Source organism: Triticum aestivum, chromosome 2B (genome assembly GCF_018294505.1).
Source record: "Triticum aestivum cultivar Chinese Spring chromosome 2B, IWGSC CS RefSeq v2.1, whole genome shotgun sequence".
Lineage (NCBI taxonomy): Eukaryota > Viridiplantae > Streptophyta > Magnoliopsida > Poales > Poaceae > Triticum > Triticum aestivum.
The window spans coordinates 507,658,017-507,671,435 of record NC_057798.1 but is presented as its reverse complement, the minus strand read 5'-3'; the positions used below and the strand labels follow the sequence as shown (position 1 = coordinate 507,671,435).

General features: G+C 43.0%; 1 protein-coding gene across 1 annotated transcript; it reads left to right on the top strand.

Moving 5' to 3' along the window:
- The first annotated feature begins 2,304 nt into the window (after positions 1-2,304).
- LOC123045724 (uncharacterized) lies at positions 2,305-5,298 on the top strand. The gene is made up of 3 exons (XM_044468901.1): positions 2,305-2,528; positions 3,440-3,733; positions 4,480-5,298. Exons 2-3 carry the CDS (start codon positions 3,472-3,474, stop codon positions 5,112-5,114), a joined length of 897 nt encoding a protein of 298 aa, XP_044324836.1. The 5' UTR covers positions 2,305-2,528; positions 3,440-3,471; the 3' UTR covers positions 5,115-5,298.
- The last annotated feature ends 8,121 nt before the right edge of the window (positions 5,299-13,419 follow it).

Below are 13,419 nucleotides of genomic sequence, written 5' to 3'. Positions count from 1 at the left end.
AGCTTGTGCAAGAGGGAGCCTTTGCAAAGCAGCCTCCGCGCGCTCCAGAAAGCTCCCAACACGCACTAGCCAACCCTGCAAGGAGTCAGCGACCTCGTGAAGCGGCTTAATTACCTCCTCCATCCGTGAGGAAGTCATGCAGTGATGATCAGATCTTGAGAGATTGATGCTTGATTTCGGGGCTTGTTGTGTTACTCCCCCATTAAGACTTATGTAACTCGTTCCTGTGTATTTGTGTCCGTATTTGGTCTGGTTGTCGGAGCCTTGCTACCGTAACTTTGTTCTATGGTCGTTATTTTATAATATAAAGCAAGAATGAGAAAACCTTTTTTCATCAATCGCATAGAGTGCACTCATTTGGGTGGGAGGGTGGATCTTGCATCTTCTCATTCCAACGCCAATGGGAATGGGCCGACAATACCCATTGGAACATTGGTCCGGCCAAAATTTCAACGCCAATGGGTATTCTGGGTCAATGCCAGTTCTTTTGTATCCTTGACCCGGATATCTCTTTCCTCCTCCATAAGAAAAGCTTTTTTCCTCCCATCAGCGCTGCCACTGGCCCGCCCCATATTCGATGGCCTCTAGGCCATGGAGGTGCGGAGGATCTCGTCCCCCCTCCCGGCAGGCGGGAGGGATCCTTTCTTGTTCTTGCTAGGTTCAACGTCTTGGTTGGGGTTGTGCGGCGGCGGCGATGTCTCTTAATAGGAATAATGTCTCCCACGTTTTATCCCCGTCCCGATGATGCGTCTAGTGTCGTCGGAGGGCATGTAGAGGCGTGTCTCCGTGATCTCGCGAGATTTGGTCGATGCTGGTCTTGGGTGGATCTGTTTAGACCCGGCCTTCGTCCGTCTTCGTTCGGGTGTTTACAGGTTTGGTCCTTCTGATCTACGACTTTCTTCATTGGTGATGGTTGCTACTCTGGTGCGTCGGTCCTATGGGACCTTAGCATTGACGACTTCTCGATTGTCTACTAGAACAAGGTTTGCCCAGCTATGGCCAGGGAGGGGGCAACGATGGTGGCACGCCTTCGGCTCATTCCAGTGCTTGTAGTCGTCGCTAGGTGGTCCACAGACATGGTTGTAACTTTTATTACCTCTGTTGTTCTTTCTACTTCCATGATTGAAGATGAATAGATTGGAAATTTCTTGCAAAAAAAAGGGTATTCTGGGCCGGCCTCATATGCAAACAGGGCAGGTGAGCCAGCCACCACTGGCACATCGAGACAACCGGGTCAACCCAAATTTGGTTGCCGAAGGTTGTATTATGTCGTTACCATAGCATATGCCTTTGAAAGGGATCCTTAGCCTTGTAGTTATCGGAAAAAAGTTAGGTACTCACCAAAATTCCGTTTGTTCTAGAATTACAAATATACTAACTTGTGATGCTAACGCTTTGATGATAGAAATGAGCATATATGCCTTGTTTTCCTTTGAACAAATAACATCTTCACATCATGCTAAAAAGTTCTACCACTAAATAATGCTATTTGAAAAGATGTTATTGTATTATTACTTCCTATTTTATGCAAATATAGTACTGTATTAGAAATGGGTCAGATCATGTTACCCAATGGGATATGATGCCAATCATTACTCGACCATTGAGCCGGCTCCATGACTCATCCTTAAATGGACCACTTTGTTTTGTTTTTTATGTGGTTTTCCTTATAAATTTGATCAATTTCTTTTGAACTATATTCAGGTGGACAATCTTTTCTTGGTGGCTGTTTAAAAGAGAAACAAGTTGCATATACATACGAAACATTATTATGCATGGAGATATTTTTTTGGTGGCCATTAGACGTGCCAAAATCACAAATTAAATAGGACCGTACTCACTTTTGAAATAAAAGATTGAGGGCCTCTTTGATACAAAGGATTCATAAAAAAATTATTGGAGGATTGAATCCTAAGGATTTTTTTTCTACGTGCATTGTTTGATTCGTAGGAATGCAATCCGCAAACAAAAATTTCTTAGGATTCATTTGTTCTAGATTTCACAAAAATATTTTCATCCACTCCAACCTCATGTGAAAATTCCTCTGTATTCCTTTGCTCAATCAAACTTTCATGCACATGGCATCCTATTCCTGCATATACTCCCTCCGTTTCGAATTACTTGTCGCATGTATGGATGTATCTAGATGTATTTTAGTTTTAGATACATCCATTTCAGCGACGAGTAATTTGGAACAGAGGGAGTATTTGTTTCTTCCATTTCTGCCTTTCACAAATCAGGAAGGGCCTGAATGGGATCGGACGGTCGGCGCTCCCTTGACGCCGCCGGCGTCTTCTCCCAGAGAAAAGGAAAGATAACTTCCCGGACAAACATCCCTTCTCCTTTCTTCGTTTCGTGCTTTCCTCTCCTTCTTCCTAGCGCGCGCAGACTTGTCCGCCACTTCACGGAAATTCCCCAAGAATACCTCTACATATATATACGCCGCCCGCCTCCATTCCGGTGTTCCTAGTTTCCACTCATCCGCCGCTGCACCCGAATCCCCGCCCCACGAAGCTTCGTCGCGCAAGGTACGTAATTTTCCTCCCGCTTCCTCCAATTCGGTGCAATTTTCCACGGAAACTTTGCCTGGGGCGCACCAAGAATTCGCATTCTTGGTGCTGGTGGCAGCTTGTGGGGTAGTTCCTGAGATTTGCCGCCCCGCCTGGGGATTCCTCGGGGTGCGAAATAGTCTTGCTGCCACCAGGCATATAAATCGGGGTGTTTGTTAGGAGAATCATAGCCAAACCCTAGAAATCTAGTTGCCTGCCGCCGAATTGAGCTTCTTCCTCTTTCGCGTAGGATTGGCCGGTTGAGGTTAAGGATTCTGGAATTAGGATGGATAATTTGGGGTTTACAATTAGGGGCCGGAATTTGGGGCAGCAGCCTGCAAGGCTGCTTCTAGATTCCTCTCTCATTGGGATTAGAGGGGGGTATTTAACCGAATCGCAGTGTTCACAGGCTAAAATTGCTTCTAGTTTGAATCGTGCTGCTTGGGAGCAGAATCCAAGTGGATTTCTTCCCAAGTCGCCTGTCGACGACTATGCTGTTACGCGCAAGTTAGCTCTGCCATGCTTACCAACACAAGGAAAGTATCTTGTCCACAAATCACCAAGGAAAGCATGTCGACCGAGGAGGTGGAGAAGAGTAGGGAGGGAATTAAGAGTCAACCCATTAGATCTAGATATCAATTTCTTGGTGATAGCCACTGGCTACTCATTAGGGATAGTATCAAAGAATTTAGACCAAAGGACATTAAGTCCCAGCTTTATTGCAAGCAAATGCTTAGTGGGGTCAATGATAGATGGACATCGGAACGGGAAAAGGATTAGGGTGAAAGATTTTGGTTTGGTTGGAGTAGGTTGCAAGACACGTCGATGGGCTATTAGGACCAAGGGAGAGACTTCCTTCGGTGAATCTTACCTGATGGCATCTGATGCAGGTGATGCTTTTAGCAACAACAGGCATCAAACAATGTCGATGAGTTACGATGGGTCTCAAAGTGAGGATCGGCAAAGTGAGGAGGTTCAGTCAGCATACAAAAAGTTCAGTGCAGGGGATGAGGACGCGATAAGGGGTTTTGTAAATTTGGATGAAACTGAAGAGCAAAATGAAGAAAATGAGTGGAGTTGGGTGCCCCAAGAGGAGGATCCTCTTGCTGAATCAGCTTCTTCGCTTGAGAAAGCACAAGAAGTTCTTGAAAAATTCTTCAAGAAAAATGAAGATCTTGAAAGTGGTATGTTCTTTTCTTTGTTATGTTATGCACTTTCTTTGTCATGTTACTGTGTAGTACTAGTAATCAATAGGCACCTTTTCCCCACTGTGCTTGTGAACCATCGACAGACTATGATAGCTTGTTTGGTTTACTATACTTTGTTAAGTGCTTGCAATCTTTAATTGCTTTTGGAACTTAACCTATGCTGAGCGGTATCAATAGCCCCTTACAACCTGATGCTGCTATGTTTCAGATTTCGTAAGAAATCTGTTGATCTTTACTGGGCAATTGACTGCTAATTTAAGGGCAATAAGTAGTTTATCCAGGTTTATGTGGTACTGGTTAGTTACAGCTCCAGTGCTTGCAATATATTTGTCTTACTGTCTGCTGTTAATGAATAAATACACTGTTAAACAATTATGTGATTGGTATTTTTATTTTTAACGTCATGCCGTGAAGATTTCCGACCGTTCTAAGAATCCTTGCACAATATTGAAAGGTTTTTGTTATAACATAATTTTGTAAACGAGCTCTTCACAGCATAACTAGGTTTATGTGTTATGTGGACAGCAATGCATGCACTTCCGGAAGTGTTTTTTTTTGGCTACTTCATGTTTTAAGGAATCATTTAACTCCTATTACCCTTGGTTATAACTCTGTTATTCCTATGTATACTGGTTAGGTTTTCATCCCTCTGGCCTCTATTGTGCACGATTCTGTTGAATTACCTGTAATAAGTGGTTTGTTCTACCCGTGTTCTTTTTCAGAGATGCTGAAATTGTCAGAACTTGGCAAGGGGTTTGTGGCTGAGGATTCACATGATGGCAACATAGGTTTGCCTTATATAGAGGCTGATGTACTGGGGATGAATCAAAAGATGGAATGTCTTGAACTGAAACTGAAAGAAGCGTCAGATACTATCACAGAGAAGGATTCAAGATTATCCGAGCTCCAGTTACTTATCAACAGTGCACATACACCAACGCTGCAGACGGAGCCCGTCAACATTGATGAGTTGGAGGCCGAGCTTGAGAGCCACCTTCAGGACAAAATCGAAGCCGAGATTCAGTGTCTGGTCATGGTGAAAGCGAGACAAAACTGGCAAGCCCGGGCCGAGGACCAGATCGCGTTGGACGAGCACAGGCTCTCCACCGGGGACGACATGAGAATGTTGCTCAAGCTGCAAGACACGGAGAAGAAGATCGTGATGCTGAAGGAACAGGTGGACAGACTAGAGGCCCACGAGAAGGAGCTGTCGGTGACGACGGAGGTCCTGAGGATGCAAAGCAAGACCTTCAAGATCGGCCTCTTCGGTCTCCTCCAGCTGATCATGCTGTGCCTTTCCCTCAAGATGTTCTTCGCCCAGGACTCTGCCCGCTTCGACGATCTCGTACCGACATGATGGCTAACTAGTTAGCGGTTGTTTTAGTCTGTATGTATGTAAATTCGGTTGATTGATTTGCGTCGTGTTAGGTCTAATTCACTGTGCCACGTTGTGAAAGTGTAACACGTCTGAAACTACGCGTGTCCTGCTGTAAATTATCTGTGTGCATATATATATGGTATATCTAGGTTTGCCTGACAAAGCTCATTGGCTATTTGCATTTACTGGGTAGTGCCAGCAGCAGTTCCGTTTGACAATTACTCCCTCCGTCCCATAAGACGTTTTTGCAAGCTATGTTTAGAAAACGTCTTATATTGTGGGACGGGGACGGAGGAAGTAGTTTCATTCTGGTATCCGTTTGTTGAGCAGGTCCAGGTTTGACTGCTCTTTGAGCCAGTCTTCAATGTAGTCATTACGAGCAAGCAAGCAAGTAATTGGCTTCTAAACTTTGCTCCGGGCGGTCAGAACTGAACTCTGGATCTCCGGTCTTCTCCCGTTACGGTAACGGCGATGCCTAAGCGAAACCCGGAGGAAATACAGGCAGTTCTGACCCGGCGTTTCCTGCTCCCATCCTCTCTCGCTGCTTCGTTTTAAGGACCAAGACAAAGAAACAAATTATGAGTGATTAAACACTACTGCGCCAGTAGCATGTTCCTTAGCTGAGCACTGAAGGAGTACCAAATAAGCTAAGCTCTCATTTATGGCGTCGTAACCACGACGGTTTCGTTTGGGCTCTCTCTGCTTCACCTTCTGCAGAGACCATCGTTCCATTTGGGTTACAATAGTATTTCACTTGAGGAAACATTACTCGTGGATGAAAATACCCTTTTTCGAATATTTTTCCTTTATTTTTTGCTGGAAGTAATTTGTGCTCCCTCCGTCTACAAGGTTAGTACAAGGTTGTACTAAATCATCGATATTAATTTTGAGACTGAGGTAGTAGTATTACTCAAACTATTAGTCTTTGTGATGTCATTTATAAAATAGTTGCAAAGTGTTTTGCTAACAGACTAAGGCCACTGCTTTTCAAATATTTCCAAGTGGGCGTATCGAAGAAAGCCTCGCTTAGCAAGAGGTTCGAGAAAATCAGGTAGAAAAGGGATATACAAATGTAGAAACTAGACGGTATCACTGGTTCTGGCAAGGTAATAGTCCTGAACATAAATATATACTTAGTAAATGGGGTGTTTTTCTTTATACAAAGAGCAAAGGAGGACCGCGTATAAAATTTGGATGTTTGTAAATGTCTCTTGTAAATATATCTTTAATTAAGCATTTAAATTAGGTCATCACCTAGCAAGATGTCGTCCATATCAATGCCACGATATAATGTGCGAATAACTTTGAATACATCGGATGCCGCCACGTGTACATACTATCTAGAAGATTCCACGCTTAGCTTAAGCATAATACATATTGTGTACAAACCTTGAAACAAAGACACTCCTCCTATGTTTTAGAACCTTTCACACTTTAATTGTCCAACATTTGCTCTTCCTAAAGAATTGACATTTTATTTTATTTTATTACATACAACGCAGAATATGCCCAAAACACATATACTTCTCGTTTGTTCTAGACTCTTCTATACTAAAATTCTCCTAAGTTTTAACCAGGTAAACATTGTCCAACCAAAACTGCATGCAAAAGCTGCTTTCCCCCTGCATGCAGATAACTCCACCTCTTTACTCCTCATCCATGGCTCCCAGTACATTTTTTGGACAACTTTCAAGTTGAGATTTCAAAATGTTTAAGAAAATTTCATTTTAATGGAAATTCAAACTTTTAAATTGTAATCTTCTAACAATTTCTACATATGAAACTTCCAAATGTGTTGAACTTTTGGAGTATTTCAAACTTTTAGAAATTACGAAGGTTTGAATTTTGAAATTTCAAGCTTCCAAAATTTAAATTAAAAGGTACGAGTGATATAGACACAGGAGGTGGGCCTCTCTGGTTTGTCACCGTCTACATGATGGCAAACAAAGTGTTGGAGATATGAAAGAGGTGTTGTGTGCGCAGGAGATACGGCATGTGAGATGAGAATGCAAATTGGTAGATTTGGTGCGCATGTGAAGGAGGCGCGAGAGTGGTGACCGTACCCGCCAATTAGCAAATCTGCAAAATGAATATTTATAAAGATAAATTGAGATATTATTTGGAAATGAAAACGTTCTCTAGCTCAAACTATTTACTCGATTCACAATTCTTTTTTAACAAGTGTATGTTTCAGTAAACATTTTTCGAACTCTTTTGTTACCAGGCGGTAATGCACTAGTTGTGATTCTATTTTACAATAAGACACCATGAAGGCTGATGAGTCATTATCACCCTGTAATAATTACTTTTGAACATTCTGTTAAGGACACCACTGCCATGATCATGACTATTAGTAGACAATCTCATCACTACATTACCATAGTTGTCGGTCAATAAGCATAATAAGTAGTTATCAATCTACTTTTGCAAAAAAAAAATCATGAAATTCGATAAGTAAATTACTAACACAAATTTATTTGTTATCAGGCAACATGACAAGTACATCACTACCATGACAGTAACTACGACTAACAACTGTATCCGAAAATTGTTTGTTTAGTGAAATTGCATAATTAAAGGGGTCACTAGAATGCATGACTAGTTAACTATGCGAGAATTCTAGCAATTTTAATAGCACACTAGGTAAAGCTAGGGTTGCCACTATAGAAGGCAAAATAATATAATCAACCAAGAGAACATGGAGACATGATATAGACCCGAAGTTCAAATCCTTGGTGGAAGAGGGATCGAAGGTTCTACGTATCCATTGGAGGGGCATGGAGACCAAGTTCCATCACCACAAAGTCATACCCTTCTTCTCCTTGAACTTTAGGAGAATGTTTGAGCTCATCCAATAAGAAGGTGACTTGAGGAGCTCTACAACCTTCACAAACATCTTGGGAAAAAAATCCAGAAGATTGGATGTTTCCTAGCGATTACGACATCCAGGAGTCCCCACAACTTCATTAGTAACAAGCCCGGTGAAAAACTCCAATGGGGATCAAAGTTTTGCTCGATCTGCGCAAATTTTTCTTCTCCTCACTTAGATGGAAGGTTGAGTCCTTGTGGAAGAATCTTCTTACCATTGGGGGCATAAGGGTATATATACGTGTCTTCATGAAATCTAACCCTTGGATGTCTCTATGCTAGCTCAGAGCCCGAGATCAAAGTTTCGAGGGTCTGGGAGTCCTAATCTCTCCATAAATTCTATGTTGTCTAACACCTAACCTAGGCAATTCAGAGGTTCAAGCCACTATAGGGTTCTGGAGCTCCAAGGATCTCTGGATAATTGCTAGGCTATCAAGTGTCAAATCTAGGTAGTTTTTGAAGGAAATATGCCCTAGAGGCAATAATAAAGTTGTTATTTTATACTTCCTTATTCATGATAAATGTTTATTATTCATGCTAGAATTGTATTAACTAGAAACTTGATACATGTGTGAATACATAGACAAAACACCGTGTCCCTAGTATGCCTCTACTTGACTAGCTCGTTGATCAAAGATGGTTAAGTTTCCTAGACATGACATGTGTTGTCATTTGATGAACGGGATCACATCATTAGGAGAATGATGTGATGGACAAGACCCATCCGTTAGCATAGCATAATGATCGTTCAATTTTACTGCTACTGCTTTCTTCATGTCAAATACATATTCCTCCGACTATGAGATCATGCAACTCCCGGACATCGGAGGAATACCTTGTGTGCTATCAAACATCACAACGTAACTGGGTGATTATAAAGATGCTCTACTGGTACCTCTGAAGTTATTTGTTGGGTTGTCATAGATCGAGATTAGGATTTGTCACTCCGAGTATCGGAGAGGTATCTCTGGGCCCTCTCGGTAATGCACATCATATGAAGCCTTGCAAGCAATGTAACTAATGAGTTAGTTACGGGATGATGCACTACGAAACGATTAGAGAGACTTGCCAGTAATGATATTGAACTAGGTATGAAGATACCGACGATCGAATCTCAGGCAAGTAACATACTGATGACAAAGGGAATAACTATATTGACATTGCGGTTCGACCGATGAAGAGCTTCATAGAATATGTGGGAACCAATATGAGCAGCCAGGTTCCGCTATTGGTTATTGACTAGAGAGGTGTCTCGTTCATGTCTACATAGTTCTCGAACCCGTAGGGTCTGCAAGCTTAACGTTCGATGACGATTGGTATTATATGAGTTATGTGTTTTGGTGATAGAAGGTTGTTCGAGTCCCGGATGAGATCACAGACTTGACGAGGAGTCTCGAAATGGTCGGGAGGTAAAAATTGATATATTGTAAGGTTAAATTCGGACACCAGAATGGTTTTGGGAAGTTTCAGATGTTTCTCGGAGTACCAGGAGGTTACCGAAACCCCCCGTGGAAGTAATGGGCCAACATGGGCCATAGGGGAGAGAGAGGGAGCCCACAAGGGGTGGTGCCCCCCCATGGGCTGTCCGAATTGGACAAGGGGAAGGGGGCACGGCCCCCCTTTCCTTTCCCCCTCTCCCTCTCCTTCCCTCTTTCCATCTCCATGAGAAGGAAAAGGGGGGGGCGAATCCTACTAGGAGTGGAGTCCTAGTGGGACTCCTCCCTTGGCGTGCCCCCTTGGTGGTCGGCCTCCTCCTCTCCTCCTTTATATATGGGGGCGAGGGGGCACCCCAAAGACACACCAATTGTTTAGCCATGTGCGGTGCCCCCCTCCACCGTTTACTCCTTCGATCATATCATTGTAGTGCTTAGACGAAGCCCTGCATGGATTACTTCACCAACACCGTCATCACACCGTCGTGCTGACGGAACTCATCGACTCCATCGACACTCTGCTGGATCAAGAGTTCGAGGGATGTCATCGAGCTGAACGTGTGCAGAACTCGGAGGCGCCATACGTTCGATACTTGATCGGTTGATTCGAGAAGACGTTCAACTACATCAACCGCGTTAAGTTAACGCTTCCGCTTTCAGTCTAAGAGGGTACATGGACACACTCTCCCCTCTTGTTGCTATGCATCTCCTAGATAGATCTTGCGTGAGCGTAGGAATTTTTTTGAAATTGCGTGCTACGTTTCCCAACAGTTTTAAGCATAGCTCAAAGTCTCAAACCACTACCGAGGGCATAGAAAAAACAAAAACAACAAATCTTAGGAGGGATTTATGGTGGATTTCCTTGAAGCATATTGAATGTATTTGTGAAGTGTTTTAAGCAATAATCCCCACTCCCTGACCAATACGACATCCCTGTGAGTAAACACATAAAAGTTAGCAACTTAAATTTAAAATCATCATCTTCTTCTACCCTTTTTGCTAAGGGGTTCTCTGACCACCTTCCTTTCCATTTCCCCAGGACTATCACTATTCATACAATTCATGCACAACATTAGTGTTGCAGTTGAATCCAGTGGATCTCGGGTAGGGGGCCCTAGCAGGTGATCTTAGCTAGATGGTAACATGGCAAAGAGGGACACGAAGTTTTACCAGGTTCGGGCCCCCTCGAAGAAGTAAAACCCTATGTCATGCTTTTGTTGTATTGATTGTGATGGAATACAATACAAGATGATCTACCTCGAGATCATATGTGAATGAATGTTTCTCTACTCTATGGTCTAAAACCCCCCGGCTTATATAGACACCGGGGGTACCTAGGGTTACATGTAAGTCGGTTGCATCTAGGGATAAACATGTCGATGATTAAACATGTCTTGGAGTGTGCTCCAAGTCTTTGGAGGATTCCATCTTGAGTACACCTTGGGGCATGGTAAACTTGTCCCACTCATCGATTGCATGAGGGTCCTTGGCCTGGCCCACAATTTGGGGGCCGACGTGGCTAGCACCCCGTAGTCTAGGACATCATCAATTAGTCCCCCACAACTTGCCATTAACATGGAAACCCACTTAGATAAAATATTCTCTTTAATTTTCATTTGACCTCCATAGGCGAATGACATGGAAAGGTTCTTTCGTAAAATAGAAAATTGTTGACTGCTAGCTAGACCAGATTCAGACGTGAGTTCTTTATCTTCTATGTGGCAGACAAGTACTTCTATTCTGAAATACCTCATATTCCGTTCCTTCCATATCTCCCATGAGACAAGCATAGTCATGAAAACCCTAGATTTTTCTAGGTTCTGTTATATGTACCATGCACACGACGACGAGCAATTTTTCTTCTTTCGGAAAACAGATACAACCAGCAATTAATGATGTTTGAGCTCGTTCGAACTCACACATGCTCACGTCGAAGGTAGGTTAATAACCATCGCCAATACCCCACATGGAGAAAACCATTCTAGTGAAACGACAATTGTATTAATTGAAGGTGGGTAACCGTGTGACGCTTCGGCTCCCGTTTGCATGAAATGTACACCGAGTCATTGGGCGAACCACAAAGTTAAGCATGTTCTTCCTTCAAAGATGATTGAAGACTGCCAACCATCTAAGCGTATAATTTGTGTTTAGGTGGAATCCAAACCTTCAAAGAGAAAATTCAACAATTTCTAAGAACACTTTCTTTTAACATAAAAAGTATACCTCACATGAACCATCTCATCAATCTTTGAGAGCACAAAATCCCCAATATACCCCCTAAATAGGTGTGCTTTCACTAGTAGAAAAACGACTTTTAGTACCGGTTCGTAAGGATCTTTAGTACCGGTTCTGGAACCGGCATTAAAGAGTGGGGACTAAAGGCCCACCACGAACCGGGACCAAAGGCCCACCACGTGGCACGAGGCGCGCCGTGGTCTGGGGGACCTTTAGTCCCGGTTGCTAAGGATTTTTTTTATTTTTATTTTTAAAATAAAGCAAAAACAGCCCGTCTACTGGGCCGGCACGGCCTGCATACGACTAGAAACCCAATATCTAGTTGGGCCAGGATGCAGGCCCGTACAGCCCAGTAGGCCCACAGGGCAGAAGACTTGCAATAGGCTCACAAAGGCCTGCTTAGAGAGGAGCTCGACACGGTAGCCGCGGCGGGGCTTATAAACCGGTGCGAGCTCCTCTCAACTAGCGAGGTGGGACTAAATATTGTGCACCGCGGATGGCAGCGCACCACCTTTAGTACCGGTTGGTGGTTCCAACCGGTACTAAGGGGGGGGGTCTTTAGTACCGGTTGGAGTCACCAATCCGTTCTAAATCCCCCACCTTTAGTACCGGTTCGTGGCACGAACCGGTACTAAAGGTTCGCCACGAACCGGTACTAATGAGCGCCGCCCGCTTGGCCGTTGGAACCGGCACTAGTGATCACATTAGTGCCGGTTCAATTGCAAACCGGGACTAATGAGTTTCACATTTGACTCTTTTTCTACTAGTGTTTGTAGGCGAAAGCAACCTGCTAAGCCCTATCAGTCGTGATAATGTTCCTGATATGAGGTGCTCAAGCGAGAAACCACTTATTTGCTGCCATAGTGTCACAAAAGCTATGTTTGGAATTTCAGTGGCCTTTTGAAAAAGACTTTTTGTTTGTATTTAGGAATATAATTATTTGTTCTGCAAGCTTTTTTAAGAGTGAGGTTTTCTTTTTTCTAGAATTAGAGTTTCTATTTTCCAATCTAACTAGACTGTATATTTTTTTGCAAGAAAAAAAAGAAAACTAGATTGGATATATAGTTGAGCACAGTTCAGCATAGCAACCACAAGCTGTACCGAATTCTTGGATTTGCTGTAAGAAGTGTTTGCCAAATCAACAAGCATACACGATCTATCACAACGTGCTACCCGCTCCTGCTGCATGTGAAGCTAGCTAACAACGTCTACGCAGGGGGGGGGGGGGGGGGGGAGGTCGGGGCCTTTTTTTCATGGGATTGGATTTTCCACTCATGTTTCGAGCAGGTGATATATATGTAGCGTTGCAACTAAAATTTCATGGGAGCTAAAAAAGCTTGTACATTGATAATATAGTTATGTGGAACTTGGAACATGAGTGGAAGTAGGTTTGTACTGCTAATGAACTAATCAACCTAAAACTTGATAAGAAAATCATGTCGCGGCAATCATGTTTTTAGCTTATATTGTACTCCTATATGGGAAGTCAGCTCGATTACTTTAGTTAACCTGCATTACCAAGAATAGAAAATGTATGAACAGTATATAATAGCGCAGCTAACTAGGGGCAACAAAGAACTCTGGCAGAAAGAACTACATTTCGATCTGACAATCATTTAACTACACACACCAACATTAAGGGGATGTATACCCAAAATTCTCAATTAAAAGTAAAACGAATTAAGCCAGACATTACAGTCTTGCTGCTTATAGCTTGTACATTGTTCAGAAGAATTTTACTTGCAGCT